Genomic DNA, 20467 nt, shown 5'->3' with positions numbered 1-20467 from the left:
GGAAATTTGTTTTATTAAATTGTTTCAATTTTTATTTTTAGTTCACATCTGAGCTATCATCTAGTGTATATATAAATCATTGAGTGAGTCACAACTACGTGGCATTGCTTAATAGACAACTAAGGCTCAATCCTGTTTAGGGACATGTACCTTATGAAGCCTTTTGCATCCATTTTCCTGCTTCGAAAGTGTTGTTAAAATTAAGATTTCAATTTCACAACCTGTCACATGAATAACTACAGGAACCAGAATGCACCACAACAGTCGGCCAATAGTATCGCAGGTTGTGTTGAGGCGTTGAATGCACGCGGTGGTTCTTCACTTCCTGTTTAAAGATGGCGGATGAGAATGAGACAGCGCCGAAGCCGGAGAAAGAAGAGGAGGTAGAAGAAGACCATGGACACTGCAGTGATTGCGAAAATGAAGAGCATCACTTTGATGATGGGTAAGGGTGCAAACTTATTTTTGTAGCATTATAGAAAATGTGTCATGCTCTTGCGCTCGTTTTAAAGATACGATGCGAGCTAAGCTTGAGCATACCAATTCAACTAATCCCTCCCACTTTCTTTTGGACGATTGGTGATAACGGTTTACTAATTGCCTGCTTGTCTCTCTGATTGGATCTAAATTGGGTATTTTCCTGTTGTGGGCGGGGTTTCATGCCATTCCTCCTTTGCTTTTATCGCGAGGCATAGTTAACTAACATTGGTCACTGTACAAGAAATTGAACCCATTATTATGATACATTAAATACAGTTATGCGGTGAAGACCAACACAAATCAGATTGTAGTACAACATTTAACTGGAACACTTGGCATTCGAATAGAGAACAGCGTCCAAATGTTAAATACCACGTCGTAAGTCAAATGCGAAACTAATAACGTTAGTTAGCCAGCTATGCCTTTTTACGACGATGACTTGTTAGCTAGCTGACTCCCGAACTTGTGACACTGTCTGTCAAAGAAATCAGCATATTATTTACCCTGATGATGCATCGTTTGTTTTCCTTTTCAGCACAGCAACACCAGCATGATAGGTGCTAATTTGTTTAGCATAGTTGGTTCATTCCCACCATGCGCTGCATTTTCTGTCCCCAGGAAATGTCTCTTCTTATTTAGTATAAAATGTGGATTCCAAAAGGCTTTAAATATATGGTCGGGTGTACTTTATCATAACACATAAATATGGCCCTTGAAAGGGAATGTTATGCATTTTTGAACATTATTTATCAACTTCCATGAGAAATGTAAGCCTGATAATATTTTAAATCTACATTATTTTAGAGCCCTTGTTAAATTATATTGATAAGATAATTTAACAAGGGCTCTAAAATAATGTAGATTTAAAACGTTTTTTCCATGGTTATTGTATTTTTTTATTTAAGATTTTCTTTGTGTCCCTGATAGTTTGTTGTAATTCTGCATTTAAGAAAACAATATTTTTCTAAAATGACACCACATTCAGGAAGTTGCATAATTTCTTTGGTGGGAAAACGGGGGTGCAAATGTACAACAATATAAACAACCATTTTTATCTATTTTTCCATGCTTCATGTTGTTAGTCTGTATGGCCCACTCATACATTTCTACCCTGTTAGGCTAAATTATAGAGAACTAACCACATTTCATATGTTTAATAGAGAAGTTAAAATCCGGTTCAAGTGTTCACTATTATGCTAGCTCAATCTTGCTCACTCACAGAGCTATGGCTAATTTGAGTTCAAATCCCCCCCCCCCCCCCCCCCCCCCCCCAAGAAAATAAGTGCCAGAGTTTGAGCTCTAGAGCTCCCTTATTTTGCCAGGAGAAAATTAAAGTAATTACTCAACATTCCTTCTGTAAATTGCAGGGTTGACCTAACCATATAGTGACATGTAGCTAGCTTGCTATTTGTTTATCTGGGATGCAACCATTGTCAAAACTCCCTTGCTTGCATTGAAGCTATATTTGTTCTTCCAACAATCAACAACAACCAATTTAAACTGAGTGTGGATTACAGCCCTTGTGTGGCTTGACGATGTCAGCGTGTATGCAAGCATCTGGAACCCTGCTAGGTAGATAAGTTAGCTATCAAATATTCATGTTAATGTTAGTTAGCTAAATGAAATGAAAGGGTGAATGGTTCTGGATGGTAGTTAGGCTCGACTGCTAGAATGGAAGCCTGTCGAATAAGCCATTGAATGCTTGGTCGTCTATTGTTCCTGTCAGTGTCCCCTTAACGTCCCTCATACACACGTACACACAGACGCATAGCCACACATACTCCCCCCGGGGGTCATGTGATTCACCATCTGTCCTGGTGTTACAAATACAGGCCAGTCCCTAGCCTCACTCCCCTCTTGGAAGCTAATGGGATTATCCCCAGTTCTTGTAAGTATGCTGCTGTCTCCCTGTCCTGCCCAGGAAATGGGACTCGGGGTGGGGGCTCTTCTAGAGTCATTGATGATCAGGGGATGGAGGAATAACTCCAACCAATTTAAACTAGCTTGGGGATGAACTGTAAGTTATGTGTTTTTGAGACAAAAGGTCACCACATGCTAGTTGCCAACCTATCTTAAAAAAAAAACCTGTGTATTCTAGGTTGGTAATGAAGAGGACTGAAACAGTTGTGGCACTCTGCTGGCCTATGGAAAGTCTTATAGTTACATGTTTTTGTTGTTGTTGTCCTATGGTAGTGAGAAGGGCCAGGGAGATGACAGCGGTGCCAAGAAGAAGAAAAACAAAAAGAAGAAGAAGAAGTCTGGGGCAAATAAAGAACCTGCCGAGGAGGATCCGCTAGCCAAGGTAGATGTATGTACATGTGTGTAGGCCACATGAGTGAGTGTGGGGGCAAATGTTTTTGCTTTGTGTTTGTGTCCCTCTGTTCGTTCCTTTTGCGAGAGTAGTGCTAGAAAGACCGACATTGACTTATTGTTCTGTAACTTTTGAAAATGGACTCTACAAAACTGAATGGAGATTAGTGGGTGTGTTTGTCTGTGTAGACATTGTTTTGCATTTGGCAATTTATTTCCTTTTCAACCCTACATTACTCTTTCTCTCTCTCTCTACACAGGTGAACTCGCTGCCTGCTGATAAGCTGCAGGAGATCCAAAAGGCCATTGAACTGTTTTCTGTAGGTCAGGGCCCTGCCAAAACCATGGAGGAGGCAAGCCGACGCAGCTACCAGTTCTGGGACACACAGCCCGTCCCCAAGCTAGGTATGACATTTGGCAGGGGTACAGAGATGTCTCCACAACCTCACTGTAGTGACTAGTAGGGATTAACATGGGTAACCGGGTTACCGGGAACTGTACCGGGACCACTCTTCACATTTCCCGAAAAAATTAAATGACAAGACATGGTCCAAGCAAGAAATTACATAATTTTCCCCCAATGTCGCACTAATGCAATTCCTCAAAATACACATGTGCAGTAGCAGATTGGCAAAAATAAAATGGCACAATATCCAAGCAGGTTGTCTCATGGAAGCCTTGAACCTAGCATATTTACTTCACAAAGTCGCCGTAAATTCAAAGTTCATGCATAATTGACACTGCCGGACTTCAGACGAGACCCGAATGCAGTTTAGATTTCTTATCAGAACTGAAAATTCAACCATGGTCTGACCCAAGCTCGGTGAGCTGGAAACACGAGCCCTGGTCTGACATCACAGAAATGAAATGAACCTGAAACAAAAGCCACATTTCTAGAAAACGGTAGCGGAGGCGGGCAGAAGCGGAGTAAAAAGAGAGGAGAAAAACAGCCATTGGGCCTAGAAAAAGCGCAGAGAGAGAACACACCATAGTGATGCAAGTGGCTTTTGGTTTTCACTCGCGTAGCAGCCTGTTCTACTCCTGACCTAAAGCCTGTGACTTGTCTGATAATCAATGGGATTTTGTGTCACTGATTCGCTCTATATTTGGTTAATTGATCACTGTCTGGACAAGTGGAAGTGGTAGCTCATTTATTCGTTTGCTGATCTTTCACTGATCAGAAACATTTAGCTTGCAAAAATGTAGCCTAAATCAAGTGTATTATTTATCTTTTGACTCAAGTAGTAGCCTTATAGAGCCTAGGCTATTGTCCTATCATCCCAATCCCACTGAAACCCAAAATTCTGACTCCTGTCTCGCATGATCAAAGAACTGTATATTTTTTTAAGAGTTGGTCCCTGTTAAGATACCTTGATATTTAAACAATTTCCTGTCCATCTCCCCGTTATTCATGAGCTGATCTGCTATCTCTGTAATCATCAAGTCAATTTAGCCAAATAGGTTATATTCTGTCATTTGTTGAGTTTATCGAGCAAGCTTAGCGACTTTGGTCTTTGACTTTTCTTTGGCTGCCGTTAAAGTTTTGTATGATTCGACAATGCTATGGCATACTCGGGGTGTACTCTCTGCGTGCTGAGCACGCTCAGTGTCGAGCCTAGATCTACCGCTTAATTAGTTGAGGAACATAATAACCCTCTGAATTTATGAACGGCCTGTTTCGCAATTCAGAACAACGTTATTGGTGATCAAAGTCCCATACACACTCGCCCTAGTTAGATAACTTATGGCCTCTACAAGTTTGTCTATCATCCCATCTGGTAGTGCCTGTCTTGACTGCATCAATTCGATGTAAAGAAGCTAGCTATGTTAGCCAGCTAATTTTTAGCTAGCTATAGTGCATTCGGAAAGTATTCAGACCTCTTGGCTTTTTCCACATTTTGTTATGTTACAGGCTTATTTTAAAGTTGATTAAATAGTTTTTTTCCCTCATCAATCTACATACAATTATCCATAACGACAAAGCAAAAACTGGTTTTGATAAATTTTAAATATCACATTTACGTAAGTATTCAGACCCTTTTACTTAGTACTTTGTTGATATACCTTTGGCAGTGATTACAGCCTCCAGGCTTCTTGGGTATGATGCTACAATCTTGGCACATCCTTCTCTGCAGATCCTCTCAAGCTCTGTCAGGTTGGATGGGGAGCGTTGCTGCACAGCTATTTTCAGGTCTCTCCAGAGATGTTCGATCGGGTTCAAGTTCGGGCTCTGGCTAGGCCACTCAAGGACATTCAGAGACTTGTCCCGAAGCCACTCCTGCATTGTCTTGGCTGTGCACTTAGGGTCCTTGTCTTGTTGGAAGGTGAACCTTTGACCCAGTCAGGTCCTGAGCACTCTGGAGCAGGTTTTCATCAAGGATCTCTCTGTCTTTTGCTCCGTTCATCTTTCCCTTGATCCTGACTTGTCTCCCTACCGCTGAAAAACATCCCCAGAGCATGATGCTGCCACCACCTTGCTTCACCGTAGGAGTGGTGCCAGGTTTCCTCCAGACGTGCCGCTTGGCATTCAGGCCAAAGAGTTCAATCTTGGTTTCATCAGACCAGAGAATCTTGTTTCTCATGGTCTGAGAGTCCTGAGAGCAAACTCCAAGCAGGCTTTTTACTGAGGAGTGGTTTCTGTCTGTCCACTCTACCATAAAGGCCTGATTGTTGGAGTGCTGCAGAGATGGTTGTCCTTCTGGAAGGTTCTCTCATCTCCACAGAGGAACTCTGCAGCTCTGTCAGTTCAGCTCTGTCAGTTCTCCATCATGTTCTTGGTCACCTCCCTGACCAAGGCCCTTCTCCCCCGATTGCTCAGTTTGGCCGGGCATCCAGCTCTCGGAAGAGTCTTGGTGTTCCAAACTTGTTCAATTTTTTTATTTCACCTTTATTTAACCAGGTAGGCCAGTTGAGAACAAGTTCTCATTTACAACTGCGACCTGGCAAAGATAAAGCAAAGCAGTGAGACAAAAACAACAGAGTTAAACATGGGATTAGCAAACGTACAGTCAATAACACAATAGAAAAATCTATGTACAGTGTGTGCAAATGTAGTAAGATTAGGTAGGTAAGGCAATAAATAGGTCATAGTGGCGGAATAATTACAATTTAGCATTAACACTGGAGTGATGGATATGCAGATGATGATGTGCAAGTAGAGATACTGGGGTGCAAAATAGCCCAAAAATAACAATATGGGGATGAGGTGGTTGGGTGGGCTATTTACAGATGGGCTGTGTACAGGTGCAGTGATCGGTAAGCTGCTCTGACGCTGATGCTTAAAGTTAGTTATGGAGATATTTCTCCAGCTTCAGTGATTTTTGCAATTCGTTCCAGTCATTGGCAGCAGAGAACTGGAAGGAAAGGCAGCCAAAGCAGGTGTTGGCTTTGGGGATAACCAGTGAAATATACCTGCTGGAGCGTGTGCTACGGGTGGGTGTTGCTATGGTGACCAGTGAGCTGAGATAAGGCGGGACTTTACCTATCAAAGACTTATAGATGACCTGGAGCCAGTGGGTTTGGCGACGAATATGTAGTGAGGGCCAGCCATCGAGAGCATACAGGTCGCAGTGGTGGGTAGTATATAGGGCTTTGGTGACAAAATGGATGGCACTGTGATAGACTGCATCCAATTTGCTGAGTACAGTGTTGGAAGCTATTTTGTAAATGACATCGCCACAGTCAAGGATTGGTAGGATAGTCAGTTTTACGAGGGTATGTTTGGCAGCATGAGCGAAGGAGGCTTTGTTGTCAAATAGGAAGCTGATTCTAGATTTAATTTAGGATTGGAGATGCTTGATGTGAGTCTTGAAGGAGAGTTTACAGTCTAACCAGACACCTAGGTATTTGTAGTTGTCCACATATTCTAAGTCAGAACTGTCTAGAGTAGTGATGCTAGTCGAGCGGGTGGGTGTCAGCAGCAATCTTTTGAAGAACATGCATTTAGTTTTACTTGCATTTAAGAGCAGTTGGAGAACACGGAAGGAGAGTTGTATGGCATTGAAGCTCGTCTGGAGGTTAGTTAACAAAGTGTCCAAAGAAGGGCCAGAAGTATACAGAATGGTGTCATCTGCGTAGAGGTGGATCAGAGAATCACCAGCAGCAAGAGCGACATCATTGATGTATACAGAGAAGAGAGTCGGCCCGAGAATTGAACCCTGTGGCACCCCCATAGAGACTGCCAGAGGTCCGGACAACAGGCCCTCCGATTTGACACACTGAACTCTGTCTGAGAAGTAGTTGGTGAACCAGGCGAGGTAGTCATTTGAGATACTAAGGCTGTTGAGTCTGCTGATAAGAATGCGGTGATTGGCAGAGTCAAAAGCCTTGGCCAGGTCGATGAAGACGGCTGCACAGTACTGTCTTTTATCAATGGTGGTTATATCATTTAGGACCTTGAGCGTGGCTGGGGTGCACCCATGACCAGCTTGGAAACCAGATTGCATAGTGGAGAAGGTACGGTGGGATTTGAAATGGTCGGTGATTCCATTTAAGAATGATGGAGGCCACTGTGTTCTTGGGGACATTTATTGGTACCCTTCCCCAGATCTCTACCTCGACACAATCCTGTCTCGGTGCTCTACAGACAATTCCTTCGACCTCATGGCTTGGTTTTTGCTCTGACATGCACTGTCAACTGTGGGACCTTTATATAGACAGGTGTGTGCCTTTCCAAATCATGTCCAATCAATTGAATTTACCACAGGTGGACTCCAATCAAGTTGTAGAAACACCACAAGGATGATCAATGGGAACAGGATGCACCTGAGCTCAATTTTCGAGTCTAATAGCAAAGGGTCTGAATACTTATGTAATACTTATGTCTTTTTATGCATTTGCGAAGATTTCTAAAATCCTGTTTTCGCTTTGTCATTATGGGGTATTGTGTGTAAATTGATGAGAACCCTCCCCAATTTAATCCATTTTAGAATAAGGCTGTAACATGGAAAAAGTCAAGGGGGCTGAATACTTTCCTAATGCACTGTACCTAGGCTATTTGAGGCTATTTTGCTGCTCTTCCTGTCCTTGTTTACTACAACTCCATTCAGAATAAACAGCAGCCTACCTGATGATTGCTTGGTGTAGCTTTCACCTTCTCATTTAGCTAACTGAACTCTGTAATTTAATAATTCCATTTTGCATTGATTAGAGATCTCCCGAGTTGCTTGCTACACATGGAGCTAGTGCCATGTTGATTGGCTGACAATAATAACAAAAGCGTGTAACCAGTATAGGCTACGTTGTCTTTTTTATGGGACGCACGTCATAAAAACTACATTCAAAAGGTTGTTTTATTGACTTAAGAATTTCAAATGTCATGGTATATCCTTGTCACAAACTGAAAAATGTGTATATATATAAATGCAACATGCAACATATCATTGATTTTTACTGAGTTACAGTTCATAAAAGGAAATCAGTCAATTGAAATGAATTCATTAGCTCCTAATCTACGTAAAGTGGTTGTTCCACTGGATATCATAAGGTGAATGCACCAATTTCTAAGTCGCTCTGGATAAGAGCGTCTGCTAAATTACTTAAATGTAAATGTTTTCACATGACTGGGAATACAGACATGCGTCTGTTGGTCACAGATTCCTAAAAAAAGTATGGGTGTGGATCAGAATCAGGCTGTATCTGGAGTGACCACAATTTGCCTCATGTAGCGTGACACATCTCTTTCGCATGAAGTTGATCAGGCTGTTGATTGGCCTGTGGAATGTTGTCCCGCTCCTCTTCAATGGCTGTGCGAAGTTGCTGGATATTGGTGGGAACTGGAACACGCTGTCGTACACGTCGATCCAGAGCATCCCAAACATGCTCAATGGGTGACAAGCCTGAGTATGCAGGCCATGGAAGAATTATTAATTGTCTAATTTATACCTGCCCATACCATAATCCCACCGCCATCATGGGGCACTCTGTTCACAATGTTGACATCAGCAAATCGCTGGTCCACACGATGCCATACACGAGACCTGCCTGGTACAGTCGAAACCGGGGTTCAGCCGTGAAGAGCACACTTTTCCAGCTTGACAGTGGCTATCGAAGGTGAGCATTTGGCCAGTGAATTCGGTTGCAGCGCTAAAATGCAGTCAGGTGAAGACCCTGGTGAGGACAACGAGCATGCAGATGAGCTTCCCTGAGACTGTTTCTGACAATTTCTGTAGAAATTATTTGTTTGTTCAAACCCACAGTTTAATCACCTGTCTGGGTAGCTGGTCTTGGACGATCCTGCAGGTGAAGAAGCCAGATGTGGAGGTCCTGGGCTGGCGTGGTTACACATGGTCTGCTGTTGTGAGGCCGGTTGGACGTACTGCCAAATTCTCTAAATGATGTTGGAGGCTTATGGTAGAGAAATTAACATAAAATTCTTTGTTAACAGCTCTGGTGGACATTCCTGCAGTCAGCATTCCAATTGCATGCTCCCTAAAAACTTGAGACATCTGTGGCGTTGTGAAACATAACTTTACATTTTAGTGGCCTTTTATTGTCCCCAGCACAAGGTGCATCTGTGTAATGATCATGCTGTTTAATCAGCTTCTTGATATGCCACACCTGTCAGGTGGATGGATTATCTTGGCAAAGGAGAAATGCTCACTAACAGGGATGTAAACATATTTGTGCATAACATTTGAGAGAGAGAAGCTTTTTGTGCATATGAAACATTTCTGGGATCTTTTGTTTCAGCTCATGAAACATTTGACCTAGACTTTGCATGTTTTATTTTTGTTCAGTGTAGATTAATTACATTTAGACAGGCTTTTCATTGTTAAAATAGGCTTATGATTTTATTCTAAAAAGCGGTAGTAACCTGAGGAGATTTGATATGAGTAGTCCAATTGGACCCTCTGTTTTTGGATTAAACCTCCTATAATGGCTCCCAAGTGGCGCATAGGTCTAAGGTATTGCATCTCAGTGCTAGAGGCGTCACTACAGACACTGGTTCGATTCCGGGGTAGGGTTTGGCCGGGGTAGGCCATCATTGTAAAATAAGAACAAATTCTTATCTGACTTTCCTAGTTAAAGGTTAAATTTAAAAAAGTATGCTTTGTATATTTACATTGAATATGCAGATTGCTTAAATCCTCTTACATTGCGTTTTGTTGTTTACCTTAGGGGAGATGGTGACATCACATGGTTCCATTGAGCCTGACAAAGACAACATCCGGGAGGAGCCCTACAGCCTTCCTCCAGGCTTCACGTGGGACGCCTTGGACCTGGGCAACGCCGCTGTGGTGAGCAGGCTCCTCTACAACCCCTCCACCCCAAACTTGAGTGTCCCAAAACAATATAGTGATAGCAATCAAAATACTTCACTTGTGGTTATTCCAACAGCTGACCCCACTTTACCCTACTCAATTTAACCCTAGACCTTTTTCCCATGGCTCAGTCTCTTATTCTTCCTCCTCTTAGCTGAAGGAGCTGTACACTCTGCTCAATGAGAACTACGTGGAGGATGATGACAACATGTTCCGCTTCGACTACTCTCCAGAGTTCCTGCTCTGGTAACTCTTTATTACTTAGCTACGTCACCTTTGTTACTCAGCTAGTCTCATTTATGTAACAATCTCTTTCAATAGAGAGCTATTTTATGTTAGTTGTGTCATCTTTTAAAGGCAGGAGGAGTTTTCTGACCAGGAAAACTTGGCCCTCAGGTTTTCTTTCATAGTTGGGAACTGACCTGCAATTGTAATGTCTCTCTCTGTCAGGGCTCTGCGCCCCCCCGGCTGGCTGCCCCAGTGGCACTGTGGGGTGAGGGTGAACTCCAACCAGAAGCTGGTGGGCTTCATCAGTGCCATCCCTGCCAACATCCGCATCTATGACCAGTCAGTGAATATGCATCATGCTCTTGTTCACATACTTTTATTACTCCCATACACTGTAGTATTTTAATATAGCTAACAATAGGAATGTAATATTAATTTGCTCCTTGACTATATCATTTCATGTGTTAATTTGCTGTAAGAAGTCAGACATTAAGAGGCCTTTGTCACTTTAGACTGTTTTTGTCATTTAGAGATAAGAAGATGGTGGAGATCAACTTTCTGTGCGTCCACAAGAAGCTGCGCTCCAAGCGGGTAGCGCCAGTCCTGATCCGAGAGATCACCAGACGGGTCAACCTGAAGGGCATCTTCCAGGCTGTCTACACCGCTGGCGTGGTACTGCCCAAACCCGTGGGCACCTGCAGGTGGGTCACTGAGAGACATACCAACCACACCAGACAGATACCCATCCAACCAAATGCATATGCTCTTAAACACAAAAACAAAGTGATTATAAAATCTGTTATCTGTATAGGTACTGGCATCGCTCTCTGAACCCACGCAAGCTGATCGAGGTGAAGTTCTCTCACCTGAGCCGGAACATGACTATGCAACGCACCATGAAGCTGTACCGTCTGCCTGAGGTGAGTCAGTGAGCAAAGCTCCATCTAGAGGTTATCCTCTGCACAACACCCGACCGCTCAGCCATCACCTGATGCCTCTATTTGAAATGTCTATTGTGTTGACATAAAACCCTCCATTGAAAAGGATTGCCATGACCTTCCATCTCCTTCCCTCCAGTCCCCAAAGACGTCTGGCTTGCGGCCGATGACCAGGAAGGATGTTCCGGCGGTGCATCGCCTGCTCCTGGAGTACCTGAGCCAGTTCCACCTGGCCCCCGTCATGAGCCCCGAGGAGGTGGAGCACTGGCTGCTGCCCCAGGAGAGCATCATCGACACCTACCTGGTCGTAGTCAGTACCATTGATAAAACGTACACTACCATAGACACCTATAACATTACAACACCTTACACGCTTAGTATATATGGTCTACACTAAGTAGACCATTACACACGACCATATATGGACAGATACCCTCTAGACTCTTCTACCTCTAGACAACATTGTTCACATTATGTCAAAGCTCTGGAAATGCATTTCACACTCATCTAAAATGGAGTGAATGTAAAGTTGGAGGATGTGTGTCTTCTCCCTGTGGCAGTCCTCTGGGGGCAAGGTGACGGACTTCCTGAGCTTCTACACGCTCCCCTCTACTATCATGAACCATCCAGTGCACCGCAGCCTCAAGGCAGCCTACTCCTTCTACAACGTGCACACCACCACCACCCTGCTGGACCTGATGTCTGACGCACTCATTCTGGCCAAGTCGGTGAGTTGGTCCTCTTCAGGTGGCTGGGGGTTGGGGGTCAAATGGAAGTTGGATTTGAGTACCAGGTTAAATATTTACTGTGTACACTGAGTATACCAAACATTAGGAATACTCCTAATATAGCGTTGCACCCCCACTTATTTGCTCTCAGAACAGCCTCAATTTGTCGGGCTATGGTCTGTACAAGGTGTCAAGTGTTCCACAGGGATGCTGGCCCATGTTGACTCCAATACTTCCCACAGTTGTGTCAAGTTGGCTGGATGTCCTTTGGGTGGTGGACCGTGCTTGATACACACAGGAAAATGTTGTGTGAAAAATCCAGCAGCATTGCAGTTCTTGACACAAACTGGTGTGCCTGTTACGTACTACCATACCCGTTCAAAGGCAGTTAAATATTTTGTCTTGCCCATTCACCCTCTGAATGGCACACATATCTTAGTTGTCTCAACTGAAAATCCTTTGTCGGTCTCCTCCCATTGATCTACACTGATTTGAAGTGGATTTAACAAGGGACATCAATAAGGGATCATAGCTTTCACCTGGATTCACCTGATCAGTCTGTCATGGAAAGAGCAGGTGTTCTTAATGTTTTGTATACTCAGATAAAGATGAATTATACACAACTCAATCCCTCTCCCCCATCTCTCTGTATCCCCCTCTCTCATCCCTATCTATTGTCAATATCCAGAAAGGGTTTGACGTTTTCAATGCACTGGACCTGATGGAGAATAAGACTTTCCTTGAGAAGCTCAAGTTTGGCATCGGAGACGGAAATCTACAGTATTATCTGTACAATTGGAAGTGTCCTAGCATGGGATCAGAGAAGGTGCGTCATGATGCCCATAGTTCATATTTACTGTTAGTTCAGTCAGTTCCTAGAGAGATGACTCTTTTTCGCATTGATATAAATTATTCATGGTAATATGACGATATTGAAACAGTGTTTTGTGTTACCTAGACTACTGTAAACCAATGGGTCATTAGATCATGCCTATGGCGATATCCACCACTAAGAGCTAAATAGTTTATTTTTTTCTAGTACAAAAGGAGGAAGTGTAATGAGAGAGGGAGGGAACCATTGACTTGATTATCTTGCTATCTCAGTTAAGCCAGGCAGAGAAGTATACAGGCCTCACAGAACTCATCGTGTGTGTTCTCATTTTAACTTCTGGTGAAACTATCATAAGCTTCCTTTTTCTGTGGTTCACAGGTTGGCTTAGTACTACAGTGACATCCCTCTTCACCCCCCCCCCACTGAGCGTCACAGTTAGGCCAGGAGACCACAAAACGCACTGACCACCTGACAGATGGACCGATGGACTTCCTGCTTCAGGAAAGAGAACCCACCGCCCATTTTTACTTCTTGACCTTTGAACTTTGACCTGCACTACCGCTGCCAGGCAGGGAGTCGGGGGAGTTGGTCCTTCTCCACGCTCTCTCTCCCTCCCATCACATGGACCTTAAGCCATTTTAGTTACCATCCCAACTGAAGTCTGTCATGATTGTACCAGATATCTTATACACACACCGCACAATTCGCCAAATAACACACACATGTAACTACACAACATACATGTACTGTAAGACAAACATGATAGGAAAATTATACTAACACATACTGACCCAGGGGTGGGCAACTCCAGTCCTCGGGGCCTGATTGGTGTCACAGTTTTTCTCCATCCCTAGCAAACACAGCTGATTTAATCAAATTGCATTCTAAACTGAAGATCATGATTAGGTGATTATTGGAGTCAGGTGTGTTAGCTGTGGCTGGGGTAAAACTGGGACACCAATCAGGCCCTCGAGGACTGGAATTGCCCACCCTGTAGACGCTAACATTTTATATTCCTTCATGTGTGCGATGCGCTTTTTCAAAACAAATCTCTCATCATCCCCGAAGTACAGTGTTAGAGAAAAAAATCGAAACAATCAAAAACATTTAAAAAGGAAGAACTAAACAAAAAAAATAGGTCATTAATATCCGAAGTGGACACAAGACAAGGGCTTCTGTCAATGTTTTTCTTCTTTTGCTATTGAGGCTTGAAACTGCAGATTTACTATCAACCCCTCAATTTTCTTCAATGTAGGCGTTCTAGACTTGACTCTGTACACAGCTGACCGAGGGGTAAATGAGGGGTTTTGTCCTTCATCTTTTTTTTTTTATATATATATTTTTTTGTCCCATCTTTACTAACTGTCGTGACTCATTCAGAAGCCCTGTTCAGAAGAAAATACAACGATGACCGTTTAAATGGAACAGCTGTCAACTAGAACTTAGTAGTTCGGACTGTTATTTTTTTGTTTTAAGAAAAAGCTGCGGTCAGGAGAGCAGATATTTGGAGTAGGGAAATGGTTGGGTGGGGGCTGCTGAGACGGGGCACGGAAGGGACTGGATACTGTTTGTGGGTATAACACCTCTGAAATTGAGAATTGAAACTGTCAAGGATTCTGGGACCTGGGCCGGGGAGGGGGCTGGGTAACACCCCAAGTAAACGTTTTGTTTTTATTTAGAGTGTTGGATGGGATGCAAACCGAAATTAATAACGGGTCTCATGGTTTTATGATGCAGAAAAACAAATGTGAAGATGCAGGGGAATTTTTGTGCAAAATAAAATATAGAAGTTGCTGTGAGGTTTTGTAATGGTTGCTCTCAGGTGATTTCTATCCTTTAGTTTATCATGAAGATATTCACTGAGTTACTTCTGCCTTACCCATCACCCCTTGGTGGTCAAATTCGACTTGAGGTGTGACGCCAAAATCAGTCAAAACAATTCATTTGGATTCTTGTTATACTTGTGTTTCTTGTTCTGTAAATAATTTCCCATGAACCATTTGGTTTGAGTTTGCTATTTTAGTGCAGACATAAAGGTTATAACATTCAAAGGAATTTGACAGAAAATGGAAGTGGGTTTAAACATCTTCCTTTACTAAACGTAGAGATGTTTTTGAGTTGGCTCAAATGGTTTCAGACTACAATCATCTTTCTAATTACTGCACCAGTGCCCAAAATGGATGTATACTGAACAAAAATATAAACGCAACATGCAACAATTTCATTGATTTTATTGAGTTACAGTTCGTATAAGGAAATCAGTCAATTGAAATAAATTCATTAGGCCCTAATCTATGAATTGCATATGACTGGGAATACAGATATGCATCTGTTGGTGACAGATATCTTTAAAAAAAACAAAAAGGGCCTCATAATGGCCTCAGGATCTCATGGTATTTCTGTTCATTCAAATTGCCATCGATAAAATGTGTTTGTGTTCGTGTTCTGGAGCTTATGCCTGCCCATACCATAACCCCACCATGGGGCACTCTATTCACAACGTTGACATCACCAAACCGCTCGCCCACATGACACCATACACGTGGCCTGCGGTTGTGAGGCCGGTTGGAGGTACTGCCAAATTCTCTAAACAACTTTGGAGGCTTATGGTAGAGAAATTAACATTCAATTTTCTGGCTACAGTTCTGGTGGACATTCCTGCAGTCAGCATGCCAATTACACACTCCCTCAACTTGAGACATCTGTGGCATTGTGTTGTGTGACAAAACCACATTTTAGAGTGGCCTTTTATTGTCCTACCACAAGGTGCACCTGTGGATTATCTTGGCAAGGGAGAAATGCTCACTAACAGGGATATAAACAAATTTGAGCACATTTGAGAGAAGTAAGCTTTTTGTGCGTATGGAACATTTCTGTGATCTTTTATTTCAACTCATGAAACAGCACACTTTACATGTTGCGTTTTATTTTTGTTGAGTGTATATTTGATCAACAAAACAGAATTGTATCCATTGTGTCATGCGCAAACATCTAATTTACCTCTCATGGAGATATAACATTTGTAAGGCACGACACACTCCAATTCCACCACTATGTTAATACTTTCCTCTGACTTAAAGACTTGGCCGTCTATCTTAATTTATTTAGTAAAGGTCGGCCTTTTGCTATGTGGTGACACTGCAGCATACACCCAAGCCAATCACTAAAAGTACAGATTCTTTCACTTTCTTTGTGTATTATTAATTGCTTGTGAGGCCAATTTGTATATACTATAAATTGTATCCTTGCTATGCCACATGTTATTTTAACCACTACCTTACACACGTGACCTCTGTTTTAGGTTCTTACTGGCTCCCAGACAACTATACCACTAGCTTTCTGAAATCATTGGTTTAGGATTGAGATTGATCTGAACCTGCAGCTCTCAGATAAGACTGGTTTGGCAACTTAACATTCTGATTAGATCAAGATAACCTGAAGAAAGAGGACCTTTTGAGACTTTATATTACTATGCAGGTAGGTTATGTTATGGCCTTTTCAACTTTGCTCTTTTTCTTTGATTGTTTCAAATCTGTTGAAACTGAAAAAATATAAAATGCGTAAGAGTTGATCAGATATAGATGGAAAACAAAGTTAAAAATACAAATGCATTCCCTCGTTATCACGATTCACAGAACTAAAAATCATCAGGTTCCCTTTAAATTGTCTTCATAATATCTTTAGGTTTTTAATAAATTAGATGGTTAGAACATAACATTACAACATCATGACAATCATTCCTAGTAATGAAAAATATCAATGATGATGTAATTGTAGCATTGTAAAACCTCTCTCCCCTTCCTCCCTCAGTTATAAAGCATTCTACCTTCCTCACCAACCAACCCTTGTCCTTGAATCAGGTATCATGAAAAGGATGGACATTGTGGTGGCTAATTTCTGCATTACCAAATGAGGAGAGTTACAAACACACCAGTCTGAGTTAAACTACATCTTTAATAATTAAGATACTTTTGCAAAAGTACTTTGATCTTCAATAATGCACTCTCTCGAATGAACCAGGAAGGTCTCTACACAACAATACAATGAGCTTTTTATACCAAAGAATCCACCCCTTCAACGTACATTGACGAACCACAAATCTTAGTAACAGTTCACAAAGGTTAAGTTTTGTCTGAAAGATACCTATAAAACATAACAGACAGCAACTGCTATATCAACAGAGTCATTGTATAGAACAGTGTCTGGTCTCCCTAGAACCGTCCCTCCCTGGTATGGTATAGAACAAAACTATGAGCTCATGTCCTCTGGAATGCTTTTTAGGCGTTCTTATCAAAATACATCATAAATCTCCTCTGTCAGTGCAAAATACATCATAAATCTCCTCTGTCAGTGCTATCTCATAGAGGCCCATCCTCAGTAAGACACCTCTTGTTCCCACTCCTGGACAAGCTCACTGAGGGGAGTGACCTGCGCACAGACATTGTGGAGACAAATAATTGGTTCCCCATTAATCACGCCATCCCTTCACATGGTTTAAGAATAGGTAAAGACACATTCACATATGAAGACAATGTTCCATCCTGTCCTCCCTGTCTGATATTCTGCATAGCAACAGAGACATGTAAAAAACAAGTCTGACCTCTCCCCTCTCTGGGCCCCAAGTTGACTGAGCCCCAGCTAAGGGAAACGTGCAACTGAAAGACACCAGAGTCCAAAGGACACTTTCTAATGACAAGTATCTCACATAAGCATATTATACGAATAAAACATCTTAATTATCTATGTTACCCAACTAATTCTGATTCATCCACCACAACATAGACTCCAGCATATATAGTAACCATCTGGAGATTAATATTAACAGGCCCGAGAGAGAGACCGGGGGGCTACGTAGAGGTAAGTGCAACAGCATCCTGTCTTTGACTCTTGGGTGGACTAATGTATAAGATGTACAGTATGTGCCTACCTGTGTCATACACGTTTGTTTATACTTTTTAAAACAAGTAAAGTAACCTAATATTTTGTTTGCATTGTACAGATAGAAAAGAGATATGCTGTTGCTACTTTAGTTGCCGTCTCCATTTTCTGCGCCTTGTTTCTGTTGACCAACTATATACACTGCTCAAAAAAATAAAGGGAACACTTAAACAACACAATGTAACTCCAAGTCAATCACACTTCTGTGAAATCAAACTGTCCACTTAGGAAGCAACACTGACAATCAATTTCATATGCTGTTGTGCAAATGGAATAGACAACAGGTGGAAATTATAGGCAATTAGCAAGACACCCCCAATAAAGGAGTGATTCTGCAGGTGGGGACCACAGACCACTTCTCAGTTCCTATGCTTCCTGGCTGATGTTTTGGTCACTTTTGAATGCTGGCGGTGCGTTCACTCTAGTGGTAGCATGAGACGGAGTCCACAACCCACACAAGTGGCTCAGGTAGTGCAGCTCATCCAGGATGGCGCATCAATGCGAGCTGTGGCAAGAAGGTTTGCTGTGTCTGTCAGCGTAGTGTCCAGAGCATGGAGGCGCTACCAGGAGACAGGCCAGTACATCAGGAGACGTGGAGGAGGCCGTAGGAGGGCAACAACCCAGCAGCAGGACCGCTACCTCTGCCTTTGTGCAAGGAGGAGCAGGAGAAGCACTGCAAGACCCCTGCAAAATGACCTCCAGCAGGCCACAAATGTGCATGTGTCTGCTCAAACGGTCAGAAACAGACTCTATGAGGGTGGTATGAGGGCCCGACGTCCACAGGTGGGGGTTGTGCTTACAGCCCAACACCGTGCAGGACGTTTGGCATTTGCCAGAGAACACCAAGATTGGCAAATTCGCCACTGGCAGGGGCCCTGTGCTCTTCACAGATGAAAGCAGGTTCACACTGAGCACGTGACAGACGTGACAGAGTCTGGAGACGCCGTGGAGAACGTTCTGCTGCCTGCAACATCCTCCAGCATGACCGGTTTGGCGGTGGGTCAGTCATGGTGTGGGGTGGCATTTCTTTGGGGGGCCGCACAGCCCTCCATGTGCTCTCCAGAGGTAGCCTGACTGGTTTAATACCACACTTCACTGGCAGACTGCCAGGCATAGGTTACTTCCATGAACTGTCAAATACAACAGAACATATTCAATTGCCCTTAAAATTATTTTTCTTTAAAAGTGACTAGACCATAGTTGAGACAAATGGAGAGGAAACCAGTGATTGATAAGGCCTACACTTGTAGGGAAAACATACAACCCCTTTTTTGAATTTTATCCAATATAGTCCATCCAATATATTCTAAAACGTGTGACATTGTTTGTTCACGCAATGCTATAATGGTGGAGACTACTCACAGTAAAACACAAGTATACTGCTCAAAAAAATAAAGGGAACACTTAAACAACACATCCTAGATCTGAATGAAAGAAATAATCTTATTAAATACTTTTTTCTTTACATAGTTGAATGTGCTGACAACAAAATCACACAAAAATAATCAATGGAAATCCAATTTATCAACCCATGGAGGTCTGGATTTGGAGTCGCACTCAAAATTAAAGTGGAAAACCACACTACAGGCTGATCCAACTTTGATGTAATGTCCTTAAAACAAGACAAAATGAGGCTCAGTAGTGTGTGTGGGCTCCATGTGCATGTATGACCTCCCTACAATGCCTGGGCATGCTCCTGATGAGGTGGCGGATGGTCTCCTGAGGGATCTCCTCCCAGACCTGGACTAAAGCATCCGCCAACGTTGGTGGATGGAGCGAGACATGATGTCCCAGATGTGCTCAATTGGATTCAGGTCTGGGGATCGGGTGGGCCAGTCCATAGCATCAATGCCTTCCTCTTGCAGGAACTGCTGACACACTCCAGCCACATGAGGTCTAGCATTGTCTTGCATTAGGAGGAACCCAGGGCCAACCGCACCAGCATATGGTCTCACAAGGGGTCTGAGGATCTCATCTCGGTACCTAATGGCAGTTAGGAATTGCTCAGACAAAGCCAAGTATATTTGTTTTCTCCCTCGTGTCCTGTAAGATTATTTAATTTATTTCTTAGTGTTAATTTTGGTACCTAAACAAACAGCTATTATTATACATTTTAAACAAAGTCAGCACAAAGGTGATGCATTCAGCAACAAGGGCACAGTTGTGGAAAAATAAGGCTATCTGCACATCGCCATCCATAGTGTTGTTCTCTTGCTCTGAGAAATAGCCCCCCTCCCCTCTTCTTGCTATGTCGCCTTTTTTAATGTTTTATTATGGATCCCCAAGGCAGCAGCTACTCTTCCTGTGGTCCAGCAAAACTAAGGCACCTATACAATTTTTTTTAAACATTACAATACATTCACAACACACTGTGTGTGTTCCCTCAGGCTGCCACCACTACCACATATCTACAACACAAAATCCATGTCTACGCGTGTGTATAGTGCATATGTTTTTGTTCGTGTGTATGCATGTGCCTGTGTTTGTGTTGCTTCACAGTCCTCGCTGTTCCATAAGGTGTATTTTTATCTGTTTTTTTTAATCAAATTTTACTGCTTGCATGAGTTACTTGATGTGGAATAGAGTTCCATGTAGTCATGGCTCTATGTAGTACTGTGCGCCTGCCGTGTTCTGGACTTGGGGACTGTGAAGAGACCTCTTGTGGCACGTCTTGTGGGGTATGCATGGGTGTCTGAGCTGTACTCCAGTAGTTCAAACAGACAGCTCGGTGCATTCAACATGTCAATACCT

General features: G+C 42.7%; 1 protein-coding gene across 4 annotated transcripts; it reads left to right on the top strand.

Annotated features, from left to right (window-relative positions):
- The first annotated feature begins 284 nt into the window (after positions 1–284).
- nmt1a (N-myristoyltransferase 1a) lies at positions 285–14577 on the top strand. 4 transcript variants are annotated; one of them, XM_029727535.1, is made up of 12 exons: positions 285–445; positions 2671–2782; positions 3051–3195; positions 9910–10028; positions 10207–10298; positions 10503–10619; positions 10811–10981; positions 11092–11200; positions 11358–11528; positions 11779–11946; positions 12635–12772; positions 13157–14577. In XM_029727535.1, the coding sequence occupies exons 1-12, from the start codon at positions 336–338 to the stop codon at positions 13175–13177; spliced, it is 1473 nt and encodes a 490-aa protein (XP_029583395.1). In that variant the 5' UTR covers positions 285–335; the 3' UTR covers positions 13178–14577. The 4 variants fall into 4 exon arrangements, with proteins under 4 accessions (XP_029583395.1, XP_029583392.1, XP_029583396.1 ...); XM_029727532.1 differs by having other exon boundaries at positions 2671–2788; XM_029727536.1 differs by having other exon boundaries at positions 286–445; positions 2674–2782.
- Positions 14578–20467: the final 5890 nt, after the last annotated feature.

The sequence above is a fragment of the Salmo trutta genome, chromosome 32 (genome assembly GCF_901001165.1).
Source record: "Salmo trutta chromosome 32, fSalTru1.1, whole genome shotgun sequence".
NCBI lineage: Eukaryota > Metazoa > Chordata > Actinopteri > Salmoniformes > Salmonidae > Salmo > Salmo trutta.
The sequence above is the reverse complement of the archived record's forward strand: the minus strand, read 5'-3'. Positions and strand labels throughout refer to the sequence as shown.

What these genes read in the sequence shown, in the direction of transcription:
- nmt1a (XM_029727532.1), top strand. Translation starts at nt 336, where the DNA reads ATGGCGGATGAGAATGAGACAGCGCCGAAGCCGGAGAAAGAAGAGGAG. An exon ending in ACAGCCCGTCCCCAAGCTAG is followed by an intron (nt 3,196 to 9,909) that starts GTATGACATTTG and finishes TGTTTACCTTAG; the next exon opens with GGGAGATGGTGACATCACAT. An exon ending in CTAGCATGGGATCAGAGAAG is followed by an intron (nt 12,773 to 13,156) that starts GTGCGTCATGAT and finishes TGTGGTTCACAG; the next exon opens with GTTGGCTTAGTACTACAGTG.